The sequence below is a fragment of the Nansenia antarctica genome (genome assembly GCF_963989245.1).
Source record: "Nansenia antarctica genome assembly, chromosome: 10".
Lineage (NCBI taxonomy): Eukaryota > Metazoa > Chordata > Actinopteri > Argentiniformes > Microstomatidae > Nansenia > Nansenia antarctica.
Genome location: NC_137680.1, coordinates 19,175,332 through 19,193,981, shown reverse-complemented (window position 1 = coordinate 19,193,981; position 18,650 = coordinate 19,175,332). Strand labels below are relative to the sequence as shown.

The window sequence follows — 18,650 nt, the reverse complement described above, 5'->3', positions numbered from 1 at the left end:
GGGGGGTCTTCACCATAACAGCAGACATAAACATAAAAAAAAAAAAAAAGTATAAAAAATGGAGGGGGGCTTCCATAACAAGGAGATGAGGGGTTGTCATTCCTTCGGGTTTCCTGAGTGACGAAATACTGCCTGAAAACATCATGCATTCCATCAACAAAGGCACAGTCCAGTATTTCTACTAAATTAAGCATGTTGGAACACACAGTCATACACATACAGTACACATGTACTAGGCTGAGAGAGACACATGTGCTTGTGCAACACGACACATACATCGGCCCATGTATTATTAACTGGCTGGATGAGCTCCCATCGCACACACATACTGAACTCAGAACAGACAAGACAGACAGACAGAGAGACAGACAGAGAGACAGACAGAGAGACAGACAGAGAGACAGACAGACAGACAGACAGAGAGACAGACACAGGCCCTGCCTGCTCCCCTCAGCCACTGCCTGGTGAGAGGAACATTCCGCAAATATTACCCAGGAGACAGTGAGATTGCATGGAGTTTTGGTTTATTAAGGTTTGCTTTATGCTGCGAACAAAGATGAGGAAAAAGTCCTGTCAGTCAGCACCTAGGCCAAACAATAAGACACCTGGGCAGGAAAAACGAAAACGCCGCTGAGATAAAAATGAATAGAATCCAACGCCAGTGTCATGCTGTCCACGCACAAAGAGGTCGGACATTAAAAACAGAAACACAAACGAGAGAAAACATTCGGGGGGCAAAAAAAATTAAATCATTTAAAACACACAGATATTCCGCTCCTATCACACAGACACAGACAGACAAATCCATTACCGAGAAATATCCCGTCTCCCATGTGTCTGCGTCATTGTGGTCGATAAAAAATAAATACTTTTAACCTGCCACTTTTAATCAGAGTATCATACATGTCTTTGACCTACACCGTCTCTCTCTCTCTCTCAGCCTCCCATGCAGTCTGCAGAATGGATCAGTCTTTGTCAAACAAGGCTCCTAGTTGAACTACTGTATTATGTGGGTGAAGCGTAGGACACATCCACAGCCCTCTACCACAGATGCTGCTGCTGCTAGTCTCCCCGGCCTCTCAGTGAAGTTTCTCCAGAGCGAAGGCCACGAGGAGAGCCACTATAGCCAGGCCCACAGACAGCAGCTTGAGGCCTTCTCCGTCCAGCCTCCAGGATCCGCTCAGCAGGCCTGAGGAGACAGGTCCATGGAGGCCATTCTGCAAGGGGGCCATCAGCTCCTGTACAGAGACACAACATATGGGGGGGGGGGGAAAGGGTTAAATTCCAGAGTACAAGTGCAAGTCAGCGCAGTTATCTGCGGTGAGATCCGCTTTGCGAAACCTCAAACAGCGGCGGTGGAGAATGTTCTACCCTTGTTCCTTAATCTGGGGGCATTTAAGTCTATCTGATTATCAGCTGATACCTTTTGAAAGGCCCCTGTACAAGTCAAAGTTGAGTCAGTAGTAGATCTGGAAGCAGAGGGGAGGCTGGTGGAGGCCCACGTCCTCCATTTCTACTTCCACCAGCCTCCCCTAGTAGTAGATAGGAGAGACAGAGCTTCCCAGGAACTACTCCCTCCACACTACACTCTCCATTCCCGATGAAAGGCACGGGAGAGGATCCCCAGACACAGTTCGGCGATGTTAACCAACGGCCTGACATAAAGTGCTCAAAGTCAGTCTACGCCGACAGTACGCGCTCCGAATCGTGTGTCCCTGTTTATAGTTGATACGTGAGATCAACATACACCTTGCTCAGTGGACCTTTCGGAGAGAATTCAGCTCGATATCGACTTAAGGAGGGGGATTTACAGAGATAAGAGCAGGACACAAAATCCAAAGGCGGACTAATGCCATTCTGTTGCCAAGCCAGTGAGCAGGGGGGCAATCAGACAGGGGCAGAGGCATCATCCATCACCATCATCACCGTCCCCCCCCCCCCTCTGACATAGAAATGATACATCGTCTGTACACGGGGAGATGGCCCGAGATTAAACACTCGTAGGTTATACGACCCAGACTCTGAGGATCAAATGGCCATAATTGTGGGTCCAGTCTGCCCTAATGTGTAGGCACATTAAAGCTTCATCTATAATGGAAGGCAGTAATAGAGAGATGTCTCCTGCCAGGATAGAGAAGACAGCCAAGCCAATCATATGATCGTTTACAGGGGGGTGGGGGGGGGGAGAAGGGGAGATATGCACCAGCCATTAAAAATAGAGGATCAATCTGAATGAGCGTTTGATGAGTTTGATATTTCAACTCCCCGGTGACGGTAATCGGGAAAATTTCTCCCGGCTGGTAATGTCGACGGCGTGCATCACAATATCGAGTTCTGTTGATAGGAAGGGATTACCGATATTTCCATTACCCTGTCCGAGTACGACTCTTCAAGTTCAGCGCTGACAACTATGCAATATTTAATTTCCGTTTTTTAATTTATATCTCTTTCTTTTTTTCTTTTTTTTTTACAGGTTGAATAACCCACTCTTGTCCTGCACAACCTCACCTTACAGACCCCCTCTATTTCATTTAAGACCATTACCGGGAGATACCGCCGATCCGTTTAACCCGGCTTTTGAACACCTAGATTTAACCTTTCTGATAGCCGTAAGTAACGTTCTACCTCAGACCCCCGGCGGTCGTCGTGCGCTTTGGTGAAGGAATGCGGCGGTCCTTTCCGTAATCCCACATCAACCCTGAAGGCCTTTCAACATTTTGGTTGGGGTTCCTGAGTCTCTCTCATCTAATCTAATCTCGCTCTCGTCTGTCCGTCCGTCCGTCCGTCCGTCCGTCCGTCTCTCTCTCTCTCGACTTCTCTCTTCTCTCCGGTGTCTTCTCTTTCATGCCTGACGCCTTTTATCCCTGGCGCTCCTCTTCCCCTGGCGCTCCTCTTCCCCTCGGCCCTGGCCGCCCCCCCTCTCGGTCGTCTGCCGTCTGCGGCTGCGGTAATTGACGGAGCTCAGAGGGTTCCTCCTCCCGCTATGGCTGTGCCCCCCCCCCCCAACCCACTGCACCCCTCCCTGGACCCCTATAACCCCCCCTCCCCCTCCTCCTCCTCCCTTCTCGCTCGCTGGGAGGAACCTGTCGAGATGGGAACACTTGTCTTGATCACTCGTATCAAAGGGAGATCTGTAAGACCTGTCTTGCTGTGTCTGGAATAAGAGAGGGAGGAGGGAGGGGGACGACGACGAGACGAGGCTCTATTGTTACATCCCTCCGTTTCTGAGGTGGGAGGAGTGGGGAGAGAGGTGAGGAGAACAGGGAGAGAAATTGGGGGTTTCACACCCACACATCACTCTTCTGGAATAGACCGGCCTGGGATGGCAGTTGGGGATGAAAGGAGCGCTCCCTTTAGGTTGGTGTATCACCTGTATAACGACCGGTGTCTGACGGAACGTCAGATTAGACGCGCCAACTTTGAAAAGGCTGAGGCTGGGGCGTGGTGGCGTACATCTGGACGTAACTGTCATAACTGTCAATCATACAGTAGCCATATCCTAGCCACTTTTGTTCTTCAACCCGCCCACGTGTCCTTCGAATCCAATCAAGCCCGCCTCTCCTGAGATTGTATTCCTGCTGGGGTTTAGAACGACGGCAACAATAAAACCGGCATACATTAAGCAAAGAAAGAAAGTGCGATAGATCTTAATAAAGTGTCCATGACTTCATCCGCTACTACTTAAGAGAAGGAGTGGGCGGTGGGTTAGGAGTGGGTGGTGTGTGTCTGTGTGTGTGTGTGCGTGGGCGTTTTCTAAAGAGAAGGGCTACGGAGTCAGTTACAGGAGTCACCTCCCACAGACGCCTACTGACACGCTAAGGGCTGTAGGTTCATTTAACCTGCCTCCCCCCCCTGGGACACATACTCCCCCAGTGTCAGCATGGCTCGCTATCACTCTACTGTGAACAATAGTAATATTCTCTCTTTACACCTCCCCCGCCGACACCCCCCCCCCCTTCCGCCCCCAACGCCACACACAGAGACAGTTATGACACACTCTTTTCTTGTCCAAAGGTGTTTGTGAATGGACGTCTTGTTACCCCGTTGACAATGTGAGACATGTAATACCCGCCTTTCCGTGACACACTCACGGCCGCTAACGGGAAACCACAGAAGAAGAAAAAAAAAGAAAAAGAAAAAAGGTTTTAACCGAAAGGCCGAAAGAGAGACCGACGTCAGACTTCGACCTTAAGACTGAAACGCGCTTCTGTATTTCTTCTGCGCTTCTGTATTTCCCCGAGATATACCATTAGTAGAAATGGCAGCAGGTCGATGACTACAACGACATTATCTTAAGCATACTTAAGACACACAGGCACACACACAGCCAAAGAGCGGGGGGGGGGGGGGGGTTCTTATGCTTTTCCCACCCCCTTTTAAAAACAGAGAACCGAGAGAACATGACAAGGTTGGGAACATATTCTTTTACATTACGGTGTCTCATTTCACCGTGGTATAAAAAGAGGAGAGAGTGTATTTGAGTCTGCATTCCCGAGCGCAATGATAGCATAATAGAACGACGGGGGTCTAGTGTGATGAATAATGTAATCCCCCTGCTCTGCTCTGGCTCCGCTCATAAGAATGTATGAAGAGCCAACCACACCAAGGTTGGACATAACTAATGTAGAACACTTCAGAGGGGTTTCTGCCTGCGCAGCGGGAGAACAGGGGAGAACACTGAGGAAGCTCGGTGGAGCAGATTAAAAAAAAAACTTCTCAGGATTCCAGAGAATGTCTACTTAGAGGGGAGAATTGCCATTCAACACAATCGTCTGCCACCTGCCAGGTTCTATGCAAGGCAGGGCTCTGAATACAGGTGTAGCCTTGTGGTATAATGTCTCCCTGTGGATTGTAACTAAGCCCCCCCCCCCGCCCACACCCCAGAATCCAAATCCTCAACACCCCTCTCTTCTCCTTTCCATTAAATAATCTGCAGAGAGCAAAAAAAAAAAAGAAACTAATTGGGAGATCATATTTAAGAATTCCATCCGATTCCGCAGCCTCTCGGTGGAGCAGGGGGGGGGCTTCTGGGAGAGAGGGGGGGGGGGGGCTCCTGGCTGCTTTCTGGGGGTGGGGCGGGGGGGGACAAGGGGGCCTAGTGTTCCCCTTGGAGGATCAGCCAAACACTCAGAGGGCATGACCTAGTTCCTCTACCACCAGAAGTGGAAAGCAAGGGGTGGGTAGGGGCAGGGGGCATCAGAGAGATCCACACACAGCCCACAGACTGGGAGGTGATCAGCTGATACGGTTGTGGGTCGATCCTGAGTGTGACCAAGAATTTGGAGTCCTCCTTCTCTCACCCTGTCTCCCATCTCCCTCTCTAACAACCATGTGTCTGTGTCTGTGTCTCTCTCTCTCTCTCTCTGTTATCTCTCTCTACCAATATACCCTCTGTTTTTTCCGGCCTTGTGAGGAATGCGAGGCGAGCTCGTGTCTCAGACCAAGACGCCATATTGATCCCTGTCTGGTCAACACTCACACAGAGGTTAAACCCAGAGGCAGGCATGCGCGCGCACACACGCACACACAGACATACACACACACACACACACACACACTCACACAGACAGACACACACACACACACACGCACGCGCACGCGCACGCACACACACACACACACACAGAGATAGAAACAAACACAAACAGACAGGCAAGCACGCATGCACACACACACACACACACACACACACACACACACACACACACACACACACTGGGGGGGTTGTTTATACCCAGCCATGTCAAGCTCCAGACTAGTCAGAAGCAGCCGGAGCAGGGGGAGCAGGGGGGTTAAGTGCTCAAGGACACCAGCTTCTCCCTGCTGCTGATGCAACACCAGCGGACACTGTCTCTCTCCGTGGGTGTTAATCCACAAACACGTCTTCGCTACGCAAAGTCCTGAAACGGCTCGTCTGAAACCCTCACCATGGGCGTAACAGCGGGCCGAACACATTTAGATAAACAGATTTGTTTCAGCGAGAGAAGGACCCATCAATCTACCCCCCCAAAACTCAGCAGTTTGTGATCCAAACAGGGAGCAGAGGCACAGTACATTTAACTTCATCTGACAAGTATTGTTGCGTTGGAAAGAGACCGTGTACCCACTTCCATCCAAGACAAGGTTTTAGGGTTAGGGGAACGATCTGCAATTTCAGTTGCAATAAATTGTATGGTAAAAAAAAACTATAAAAAATAAATAGTACACCCCTGTTTTCTAAAACGATTATGGAGCGATGGTGCCATACCGGAGTTTATGACCACGAATTGAAATGCGACGCCCCCCTCTGCGCCGTGAGATCGGAGCAGACATAGCCGTCGCCCCGCTTTTCGCAAATCCTCCTGTAAAAATTCCTCTCTGGCTACAAAGGCCCGGGCATCGGGGGCACATTGCAATATCTCCCAGAGTGCATATAAAACCCCCCCCTACTCCCCCCCCTGCCCTTCACAGGACAGGGATTCCCATTGTGCACCGTAAAGCTGCTCCCAGAAAACCACACGTTGACCCCCTGACCCTTGCACTTTCCCTTCCTGTCACCTGTGGTCACAAATCACAAGGCTCCATTCACTGACGGTCACACAGTCACCCTGAACGGGGCGGTGCAACCACACACACGCACACATGCACATGCACACGCACAGACATACACACACGCAGAGACTCACACAGACACACGCACACACACACAGAGACTCACACAGACTCACACACACACACACACACACACACACACACACACACACACAATGCTCCGTTTGATGTATGATGGGATACACACAGCAGCACACGTTTCTCACATGACGCAAGTCTGTTGTCACTAGCAGCATCACGCCAGGAAGCTGATTGGTTGCTGTTATAACAGTGGAGGATAGAGCCTTTGAAAGCACCTAATGACATCTTCAACTTGAATAAGTCGAGCAGAGGCTTTCGACGGGGGTTTCATCGGTCAGAGAAAGATCGAGAGAAAAAGCAAAAAAGCGCTGTAACATGACAAGCACACCAGCTGTGCCTCGCCCTCTGTCTCTCTCTCTCCCCTCCAGTGACATACCTTCACACTAACACGACGGTCATAATCAAGTTATTGAGTTGCACCAACACAACGTGGCGCCTTGCTACCTAAGATTTGATTCCTGACAGCGGTCGATTGTTTTTCACGCTATCCTCTTTCACCTGCAATCTCTTAACAGGAGGAGAGGGTTATCTAGCTCGTCACCTGAGCCGGGGAGGCCGGCTTTCAGCACGTGTCCCGTGTCGGACGGGGCTGTGTGACGAGGCAGGGTAACTCTGACTAACCCCCGCCCCCCCCCCCCCGCACATGGCGGTACCAGCCGAGCTCCGTGTGACCTCTCTCTGACGCGCCCTCAGACGAGGGAGAGACTAGTGAACTGAGTCACCTCGGTGTCACCGGCAGTGTTCTCTACAGCCAGGTCTGGTGTTACTGTAACTCAAGCCCTAACCCCCTCCAGGACAGCGGACCGAGGATACGCAGGATCAATACCCCGGAGGCGATAGGGCGGGGCGATGGGGGGAGTGATACCCAGCTTAGCCATGAACAGCTCACAGCAGGGACACAGCTCGTAGGTGAAATGAAGAGAAAAGAAACCCATCAATGGAAAGATCGCAAAAACGCTGATGGTTCCCATAAAGATAGTCAGGCAATAACTATTAAAAACAGTACAATTAAAAAGGAGATTATTTCTAGTAGGACGCACTAGATGCACATTCAATTACTTGGGCGACGAGATGAACATTCCATCGTCCAGATTGTTTTTGTTTGACTTAAGTGGCTGTATATTGCGAATCATGTAAAAACATCCCAAAATAGCGCTGTCGGGAGGGTCGTAAAAATGTGGGGGGAAATAAGGGAAACTGGATGACTCACATTATGTACGGTGGACAAATCTCAGACTAATAAATTATGAGTTTGGGAAAGTCTATTAATAAAATAGTAATAAAGGACCAATGAAAATGTTTTATAACTTGGCATCAGTGTTTAGAGACATAAAACACTCAGCCAATATTTGTGTTTAGCTAGTCTTAAAATAATAAAGATGCCAAAATAGATGCACAGGAAACTCTAAACCCGACGTCACGTGTTCCTTCCTGTTACCGCTCCGTATTTACGGTGTGAATAATCTAACTCATGTTGCGAAAAAAATAAAACCAAAGCCAACCTTCTTTCAGTTTTAATGAGCGTTTTTACAGCAAATATATGCATAACGCAACGCTAAAGTAATAAACGTTAAGAGTTGCGTCTCAAAATGTCAACGTAAAAACCTACATTGTTTTTATGGTCATAAAAGAGACGGAAAAAAAAAAGAGGATAACATCAGATTAAAAAAAAATAAACCAGAGGAGAATACAGCAGCCTTCCATCGCACCCGGGGCTGGTGGTGGGGGGGGGAGGAGGCGGGGGAGGTCTGGCAGGCAGACTGGGGGGATATGGGCCAGTGTGTGTGTGTGTGTGTGTGTGTGTGTGTGAGGGTGTCTCTGGGCGGCCAGCCTGCCTGCCTGCCTGCCTGTCTCTCCCTGGAGCCCTGGGTCTGTGTGAGGCATGATGCAAAGGGCCGGCAATCCCACCCTAGTAGGCGGTGGGTAAACACGCACGCGCTTTAGCAATTAACTGCCTCAGTGTTTTAATCCCCAATTCCAGGTGTTTGGGGATGCTGCCGGTGAATTATTAAAGCATCATCACCGCTATGAATAAATTCAGAGGCACGGGCGGCGGGAGGGCGCACGGCAAGACACTTTTTAATGGCAATTCGATTTCTCACGGCGCTCGGTGTTGTTGACATACATAATGCAGGCGTATTATTGTGTTTCGGCAGCCCTCCGAGGCCGCGCCCGTACCGAGGGGGTGGCATCTCGCGGCGGCGGATCACCCCGAAAAAGAAAAAAAAAACTCACAAAAAAACCTTGAAAGGCACCGACAGACAGAGACCCGATCAATTATAGGCAGGAGGAAGCAAGGCAGGAGGGGAGAGACTAGGTGAGGCTTGCCAATTGGATGCAGGCAGGATGCGGGAAGCTCTTTCATTTGCCATCACTGGTTGGGAGAGGGTTCTTGTATTTTTCTCTCTCTCTCTGTCTCTCTCTTCCTTTTTTTCTCTCTGAAATCCTGCTTCAAATCCTGATATTTTTTTGTTGAATAGAGCTGATTATTTGGAGGTGCACTTGATGTGGCAGTGAGTGTAGGCGCTCACATTTGTACTGTAAGTGTGCTCACAACAGCCTTTCTTCCCTTTCAGTGGGGCACTGCCTCAGTGCAGACAGCGTAATGAGTCCTTTGGTTCATCACAATGGGAAAAGCACTTTCTATCAAGGTGAACGTCGGAGGCCAGGAGCAGGAGCAGGAGCAGGAGAGGAGGAGAGGAGGAGGAGGAGAGAGATGTTGTCCTCAAAAGGACGCAGGAACGCTCAGGCTTCCTCAGAACCCCCCTGTTCTTTTCATCAGTCGTGAAGAACAACAAAAGTAATGGCGCCACCTTAATCAAAATGTTTCACAATAACGCCGAAAAGAAAGAAAGTGTACTAGTAAACAAACCCTCCGTGAAGAAGAAAAAAAACAAAAAAATCACCTAATTTCCGACAGAAAGAGGGTGCTTTGTTGTTGTAGTTTTTTTCAACACACACACACAAATGCGTACGGTATTAGTGTAATGCCCGAACAGTGTGTATTAGCACCTCTTCGATAGGACTACATTCTAGCCCTTAGCCCTGGTGTACGGTATTCTGCCAAAAGACCATGAATCCTCCGGTTTACAAAGAGGCGAGGGGTAGCAGCTGTGTGCTTCCATACAGTATTGCGTGTTAGAGACCAAGCTGTATCCAGACAGCCTTGTGACAGGAGCGTTTCACAGCTTCCCGTATTGGTTAGCCACTAAACAAACCCATCACGGTCCCTACTGGGTCACTGAGGTCAATCTCTCCACATTCGGCACTTTCCTTTGGTCTGCTGCGCCTCAGCCTCCCCCCAGCCGCCGACCACATCAAACGCACGCACCAAGGGTGGAATGGTGGAAACTGAAAAATTATCCCATGTCGTGATTTTTTATATTTGCCGACGCTGTGTTGAATCGTGCGATTGAAAGCACGAGAAAGTTCGGTTGCTCTTAGACAACAGAGTAGACGGTGTCCCGAAGAGACGGACAGAATCAACATGTTTGTTCCCTGGTTCTGAGGGGAAGGCGCTTGGAAAGCGTACAGTTCTTGCGGGATGAATGAGAGATATTCAGTAACGAGTCGCAATTAATACCGCTGACCCCTCAATTAGAGTTTGATCTGGCATGGTGGTTAGTAAACAATATAATAAGCCTTTGTGAGAAAGCAGACACCCGAGACAACCTCGCTTGAACACACATGCACACACACACACACACACACACACAGAGGGAGCCTTAAATGATCCATTCTAGGACGACACCCTCAGGCCTTGTGCAATTCATTCCTCTGCAGCCTCCGAGTCCGCCACACACACACACACACACACACACACACACACACACACACACACACACACACACACACACACACACACACACACACACACGGGTCCGGGGAGAGTGTGTTTAGATCTTATGCAAACAGTCTGTGGCTGTTTGCGTGTTTACATGGGCCACTAAAATTAGGCTGCCGCTTCATTTCACACTGGCTGCAGCAGTTTGACAGCAGTTACTAATTGACCAGCGCTGTGAAAGCCAAGGTCGTTGCTGGGGTTGAGAACAGGACGCGGTGATGTCATACTGGTCAACTGCCAGGAGGGGTTAATGGTCTCAACCCAACCAGAACCACGGGACTTCTACAAAGAGAAGACCAGGTACAGATACGATAGTCTCGTGACAATGACAAAGTGGAAACACAGTGGAGTACAGTATAGCTCTATACTCCGAAATTTTACACGTGAAATCAAACAATTACTATGAGGTTAAAATACTGATTATCAGGGTATTTTAGATTTATTTTTCTGTATATTGGTTTCACCGTTTAGAAAGAACAATATGTTCTTTAGACGTTTATAAACACTAAAAACTGCCTTTTTCGTGAACATAAGACATGGAACCTCGACCACGTGTCCTCTGGGAGTAACCTTCCGCAGTGAGTGCACATCAATCTGTCTACAGGTCCTCTCTCTCTCTTCTCTGGGTGTAAAAGCAATATCACAAAGCCACTCATCCAGAAACGGAAGATGAAGGACCATCCCACTAAACTACGTTTCCAGTGGTTCGGAAACAAGAAGAAAGTGAATACCATTAGCTTTTGTCCGTGTCTCTCCCGAAACAAAATCCTGCTGCATTCTCAAATCAGTATGCATGGTACAGCCTCTGCAATCATGGTCCACTATAGGCTGAAATGACAGACCTCCTCACCCCCCTAAAGTACATGTCTCTCCTAGGTGGTAGTCATGCTTTTCCGTGTCTCAGAGCGGAGAGAGAGAGAGAGAGAGAGAGGACATTGAGTGTGTGTGGGGGGGGGGGTTACGATTGAAGTCTTGTTCCTCCCTCGTCAAGGGGGCTGATGACAGCTTCCTGTGTTCTTCCCACATGAGGGAAGGCCTGAGAGACAGCCGGAGAAACACACCGTACACCCCCCCCCTGATTGGCTGCTTATTTGCGCGGGCCAATCATTTCAGTCACTTTAGGGGCCAACGAGGTGTTTGTGAAGTCTTGTCTCTCGACGAAACAAAAAAGAAAATCAAGGTGAGGCCCCTTCTGACAGGCTAATTTCCATAGAGAGTCGGAAGAAAAAGAGAACGAGAAACGAAATAAAAGATGGGAGACGGGGGGGCACACGCGAGTGTAAGAGATAAGTGCATGCAGGTCCATTTAGGTGCAGTGTTGTGACTTCCTCTTGTCCATTGTTTGTGCGAGCGTAGAGGACTGAATGTGTATAATGGATTCCTACCACGAAAGTGGTTGACGCTCCCGCAGAAGTGGGTGCTAATGGCATTCTGTAGGACATATAATTGCAGTGAAATCCGAGTGCATTGTGTCATCCTGATAAACAGCTGCGTTTTTTTTTTGCATAGACGTGGAACCCTATTCTGGAGCTAAAGAGCTTCGCCTAAGAGGCATCAAAATGCTTGTTTTTACGGGGATGGTATTTGTGAATGTATTACAGTAGTTTGGATGCTGGTGGTGCGTCGACCGCGCAAGCGAAAATGTGCTTCTGAGGAACGCTAAGACACACCAGGAGTACCTCCTCACACTGTCCACACACTACTACTCTCTGAGGTGAAATTGAGTACGCTAGTGTGTAAACACTACAGGGTCTATTCTCATTTCCTTGTGCACCACATTACGCACATGGATTTGTGCTTTCTGGGCCAAATATGTGTGTGTGTGTGTGTGTGTGTGTGTGTGTGTGCATGTGCGCTCATTCTAATATCAGCCCACTACACGTCATCGAGTCGACTATGTGTTCGGGGTGGAGAAACTCACATCTGAGTGGTGTGTGTCTGGTGAATCTCTCGTCTGATATCTCACGCACACGCACAATCTCCATGTTCCCTGCACACTGGAGACGTCGCATGAAGTCCAGCGACACTGTCGGCAGGGTTGTATCAAAACAGTATCTTTGGCGGTATCAGTGTTTGATGGTCGACTGTTGATTCAACAGGAAGCTAATCAGGTATGGTTAGCAGATGAAGGTTTACTGAGGCAATGTTCCCACCCCTGGGTTACCAGAGCGGTGTGATTTTGAGGCAGAGGGTGTGATTGTCCAAGTACGGAAAAGTCTGGAATGCTTATTTGGTGAGATAGTCATGCAACCTTTTAAAAAAAGAAACGGGAATATCCAATCGTGGAAAGCGCAGAGGCAGAGGTGTGTAAAAGGAGCGCAGAGTGGAAGGAGATAAGAATGGAACGCCTATTACTTTAAATGTCCCCACACCTGCGTCCAGCCCGACTCTGTCAAAATGTTCATTTCATTAAGTGAGCTGGAGGACTATCAGATGGCCATCTCACTAACTGCACCCACCCGTTCCCCTTTAAAACAAAACAACAGAAATTATGTAAATCTTATTAATGGCCTTCCACTGCCTATTCTCTAATATGAGTGTGAGAGAGAGAGAGAGAGAGAGAGAGAGAGAGAGAGAGAGAGAGAGAGAGAGAGAGAGAGAGAGAGAGAGAGAGAGAGACCGAGAGTGAGCGAGTGAGTGAGGGTTCTCGATGAGCAATTTGGAAATTATACGGCTGGCTAAACTGTCACTATTTTTCTTCCGTATGTTAATCTGCGGCTCAGTGTTATTTTTCAGAGGAGCACCTCTGAACATTTGTACTGCAGGAAAGGACATCAAATGATGCTCAGAAATGTGATACACATTTTAATTTCACACTCCATCAGCTTTTACAGCTTTGGCAGAACATAAAGAAAGGCTCTCTGGCAGGCGGCCCATATTCAACCGACGCACAAAATGCGAGACTCATGACATCATGTTTCAAAGTTCACACCAACCAAGGCTCCCCAGTAAAACACCACCTTCACACCGCCAGCCCTACTTAGTTAGCAACTCTGGGGTTTGACCTCGTGGAAGGAGAGGCGACCGGATCATTCCGTCTCTTGGAATTTTTTTATCACTTAATTCAACAACATGTTTGAATGCTCACTCAACTCATGGTTTGACCTCCACTGTCCCCTAATAATTACATTTCATCAGCGGAGAGGCAGTGTCAGAGGAAAAGCCTCCACAGGCCTCCGGTTTTATGGATAAATGGCTTAATGGAGTGTAAATGGAAGCTTAAGCACTATCTATCTGCCATCCTATATGATGCTGGGTTCACTAGTTAACCACTTAAAGCCCATTTAGGTGATTAATCTACTTCAAAAAAAATAAAAAAAATAAAAAAGGAAGGAAGGCAAAAGAATTGACTATTTAAGGTTCATTATTTCAGTTGTCATTAGATGTAAATGTGACTAAATGGCAAAATTGTGAGCTACTTTAAGCTACTGAACTCATTTTATACGGATACACATGTGCAGTGCATACAAACACAGACACACAGACACAGACACACACACACACACACACACACACACACACAGACACACACACACACACACACACACACACACACACACACCACACACACAAAAAATTACCTGGCGACCATACATTTTCCATGAGCCTGTTAGCTGTGGTCAGTGCAGGGCCAGGGATCTCTGGGCATCTCTGTTTATTTCATTCCAACTCCATAACCTGGAGTTCATGTTCCCTCTCTCTCCTCCATTAGTCTGTCTGATCTCTCCAGGAGGTCTGGATGGAGGAGGCTGGGATACACACTAGTACTGAACCACGGCTCCTTACCCAGGACGGACCACGTACACAAACCTTATGATACAGCTGAGCACCACGGAACAGGATTACTATCTCCACACAGGGCCCAGTTGTTTTAACTTTTTAATCTGGATCAGAATGTTCCTGATTCTTTTCTGCAATCCAGGATCAGATGGAGCTGGCTGATTTCCCCGACACGACTCAAAACCAGCCAGATAAGATCTGATCCTGGATGGCAAAAAAAGAATCAGGATCATTCTGATCCAGATTAAAAGTAACTATCTGCATCGGGGCGGCTGTGGCGCAGGAGGTAGACTCGCCGTCTAATGATCACAAGGTTGGCAAATCAGCGGTTCGAGCCCCGGCTGGCCACATGTCGAAGTGTCCTTGGGCAAGACACTGAACCCCCAAATTTCTCCCAGTGAGCGGGCCAGCGCCTTACCTGGCAGCTTGCCGCCATTGGTGTGTGAATGGGTGAAAGAGAGGCCGTTGTAAAGCGCTTTGGAGCAGCAAAAAAGGCGCTATATAAGTGCAGTCCATTTATCTGGCAAAAACAAAAGGGAAGTCGTAGGCCACACGAGATTGCAGGTCAGAGGAAGTGACGTTCAAGTCAAACATGTTGCTTTACCTAATCTGACATCATAGCGTGCCTCTACCGAGAGCTTTACCTAATCTGACACCATAGCGTGCAAATGGACTTGGGCTGTAATTGACATTGAGGAATACAGTGGAGGGAAATAAGTATTCAACACATCAACAATTTTTGAATTCGACATATTTCCATTGCAGCTATTCACATGACATTTAGCACATAACTTTATTTCTGGATGGGAGTGTTGCAATTTCTTTAGCTGTGTAGTTTTATTGTGTTAATACCAATGTCTTTTCGTGTAAATAGCTGCAATGGAAATGTGTTTTGAATGAATTAAAAGAAATGTTGATTGTGTGAGTTATTTCCACTACTGTATGTAGTCCATGAGGCAGAAGAAGAGTCCACTTCCGGGTTTAATTGAAGTGTCATTAGAGTCTAAAACAAACCCCTTACTGCTACTCTGGAGTGTACACCTTTAACACCTTTAACACATATTCCATACTCAGTCGGTTCCTTCAGATAGAATGGCCGACTTCTCCCCTTGTTAATGTGAGATAGTCCTATCACCTTCCTCATGAAAATAAAATACTTGAACCTCCAGTTGAATTCTCCAGCACCATTGATGTGTTAATGCGTTAGCAGAACTTCACGAGTGCAGACACAGTGAATAAAATGTCATTTCCAAGCCTGGAGTAATGGCCTCCAATCGCATTAAATCACATTCCTGCCTGGCTCCCTCTATAAAAGGCAGCTTTGGTCTATCAGCTCAGCTTTTGAATAGTAAAAAATGCTGCTATCCTCTGACCCCCCCCCCCCCCCCCCTCCTCCTCCTCCTCCTCCTCTCCTCCCTCCCACACAACACTCACGAGCTATCTCTTCAGAAGTAATCAGTTCTCTGTCTGTCTAAGGAAGTGGCCATGACTGTGAAACAACTTTCTGGTCATTTCTGCCCCGCACTGACCCCCCCTGCTTAGGTCGTCTAGTGCAGTTAACCACTTTAAATAGCCTTTAAAAAAAATATATAATAAAAAAAGACAAGAAGCTTATAACAGACCCCCCCCAAAAAAAGAAAGGTTTCTAAAACGATATATTGCATTATTTCCTATACATTAGGCACATGGTTACAGTTGCTGAATGTTTCATTATTCCTGTTAAAAGGGACATTAGATTAACGCATTACACACATGTTAATAGACGGTGCTACCGACATGTTTGAAATATCTGCCAACCTTTAGCGATTGGGTGACTGAGCTCACCTGAGTTAGTCCTGACACCTCTCCCTTCTGGAGCGGCTTGGTGATGGAGGGGGTGAAGACTTTCGAGTCATCCACCGGCTGGCCCTTGAGGAAGTGCTTCCCTGCCTCGTAGATGTCCACCTCAATCATCTTCCCTTTGAACTCCGGCCGTTTGGGCACCAGGACCTGCAACAGGAAACAGGGTGTAGGGGTGAACATACTAGCAATCTGAAACCATGGACATAAAATGGGTCTTACCAGCACTCTGATGTAATACTTGTAGGAATAGCACTAAGTTATAGACACCCATGATCGACATCCGCTTTCATGGCCAACTTTGAAACATCATTGATTCCCATTTCTCCAATGTCATAATATGAGAAAGACCTTGAATCAATGGGGATCGACCATGCTGAGTGTGTGTGTTTGTGTGTGTGTGTGTGTGTGTGTGTGTGTGTGTGTGTGTGACCTCTACCACTAATTAGCAGGTGAAAGTCTCCTGCCACATTCAACGCTGAATCTGTAAAGACATCTGTTTGACATCGACAGACAACAACAAGACACAGTCCTGGCTAACAGGGAACACACACACACTACAGGTTTTCTAAGGGTAATCTGGTGTGTTAAGACCAGTTTAAGATGATTAAAATGAACTGGCCAAGGACATTACATGCCAGTAAAAAAAAGGTTTAGAGTGTCCTCCAGTTGCGAGTCACAGTTGCTGGCTGGGTATTTATTGTAAGCTACAAATTATGGTGCACAGCTTGGTCCCCACAGACATAGGGCCTAGTCTTTGCATTCCTGGTCGATTGCCACGGTATTCCCAGGACAGATATAGCCTGCCTCTGTAAAACATTCCCTGGCTGCTCTGGGAGATTACAGACTTATATCTGCATTAGGTCTACAGAAGATGGCTCCAACTCTACATAAAGACACAATTGGATTAAATAGCTCTGCAGATAGATCTACAGGGGGTTTACATTGAGATTGGCTTCATTACGTTGTATGGAGTATGACTCTTGTGGGGAGGGGGGGGGGGGGAGAAACACCTTTTGGTTCCTCCGTTTAGGGCAGTTCAGAGATATTGAGCGACATTCCATTATGTTTTGTGAGATGGAACCTTTGTATTTTATTCATTACTAACTCAAAAAACATTTTTTAAAATAACACCACACGGGCATTAATACACACCTAATGGATCAGATTATGTAAAAAAACTCAATTTTGACAAAAATGGAGATAGAACCTTATAATTCTAACATCACCTTTTCTAGACCTGAAAGGCACAGCAAGGAAGTGAAAAGCCCATTATGATTCCTCCAAAACTCGCCGTCTATCTTTGGATCTGTCAATTACTTTTTCAATTAACTGGGGGAAATAAACGTGTGTTTTCCCAGTGCTGAAAAATCTGTTTTCTATACTGCGTGTGAATTAAAATTCTTGAGTGTGACAATTATTTTTGATTCAATTATGCAAACCCTCAAGGTCGAGCATTAGCATTTTGTGGGACAGACCAATGAACACAGCTCGTTCCTTCTGCTGTTTCACACCGCAGCTACAAAAGCAGGTAGTTTACCAGTCGTACAGCACAATTACAATTGAGTTGCGAATTCTTCTAGTTTTCTGTTTTGGAAAACAGTCGAATACCATCACAGCTTCTCATCTCGTGGTATATATATTATATTTCATTTCTTTAATAGAATCGGTGAGTGTGTGGCACAGCGGAGACTATCCCTGGACGTTAAAACAGCGTTAACACCTTCCTCGCTGACGTCTGGCTCAACAGGTGGTGGGAACAACAGGTGATCTCCGCTGGGGGATATCTCTCCAGGTCTGGTCCGTATCGGCCGTGGATCAGAGTCCGTGTGAGCCTATGAAAGGGCTATGATAGGGCTGTGTGAGCCTATGATAGGGCTGCTAATCCTCCTGGGGCCTTATCGTCGCAGCGGGCCGCTAATTTAATCAGCGCACCTGCAGCTCATCACGTAAGCCGTCCCTGCTCTTGAGTAGAGGAGTGTGGGCGAGCTATGGGGGGGGGCTGGAGGAAGTGGATGGGGACGAGGGGGGTTGCCTGATGCCCATTACTAGGTGATTAAATGACGAAAGAGCTTGTCGGGCCTGACTAGAGGAAGACGCCCCACATTCAAACCCCCCCCCCCGCCGCCGCACAAGAAGCAGCGGAGGCATGCGCCGGCTTAAGGGGAACCATTTTTTGGTTTAACCTGTAAATGTACAGTGTCGATGTTGAGCCTTGGAGAGAAGTATGGAGATGGTCTCTATCTGACGGATCGTCTTCTAAGGGTCCCAGGGTCCTTTTAGTTTGGGGAATATTCTTTTTAACGATGGGACAGAGCCCCCAGGTGAGGGAATAGGAGAGGGCGGAAAGAAAGAAAAAATGAAACGAGCGCTCTCACATCGGAAGATGAAACAGGGCCTTCCCCCTTAGCATGTCATTCCGCCTCGATCGATGAGCGGCAGCAGAGAGAGGTTTTTTTCCGTCGGGGTCTTATAATAGAACGATCAATGGGGAGGTCGTCTCTCTCTGCGTGTT

The 18,650-nt window shown here is 47.7% G+C and overlaps 1 protein-coding gene across 1 annotated transcript in view; it reads right to left on the bottom strand.

The window, feature by feature from the left end:
* Positions 1–552: 552 nt before the first annotated feature.
* Positions 553–18,650, bottom strand: part of cdkal1 (CDK5 regulatory subunit associated protein 1-like 1) — a 341,623-nt gene continuing 323,525 nt past the window's right edge. The window contains exons 14-15 of the mRNA XM_080540862.1: positions 16,121–16,285; positions 553–1,238 (exon numbers count right to left, since the gene is read on the bottom strand). Of these exons, the coding sequence (XP_080396988.1) occupies positions 1,080–1,238; positions 16,121–16,285 (324 nt within the window). The 3' untranslated portion in view covers positions 553–1,079. The remainder of the gene's footprint in view (positions 1,239–16,120; positions 16,286–18,650) is intronic.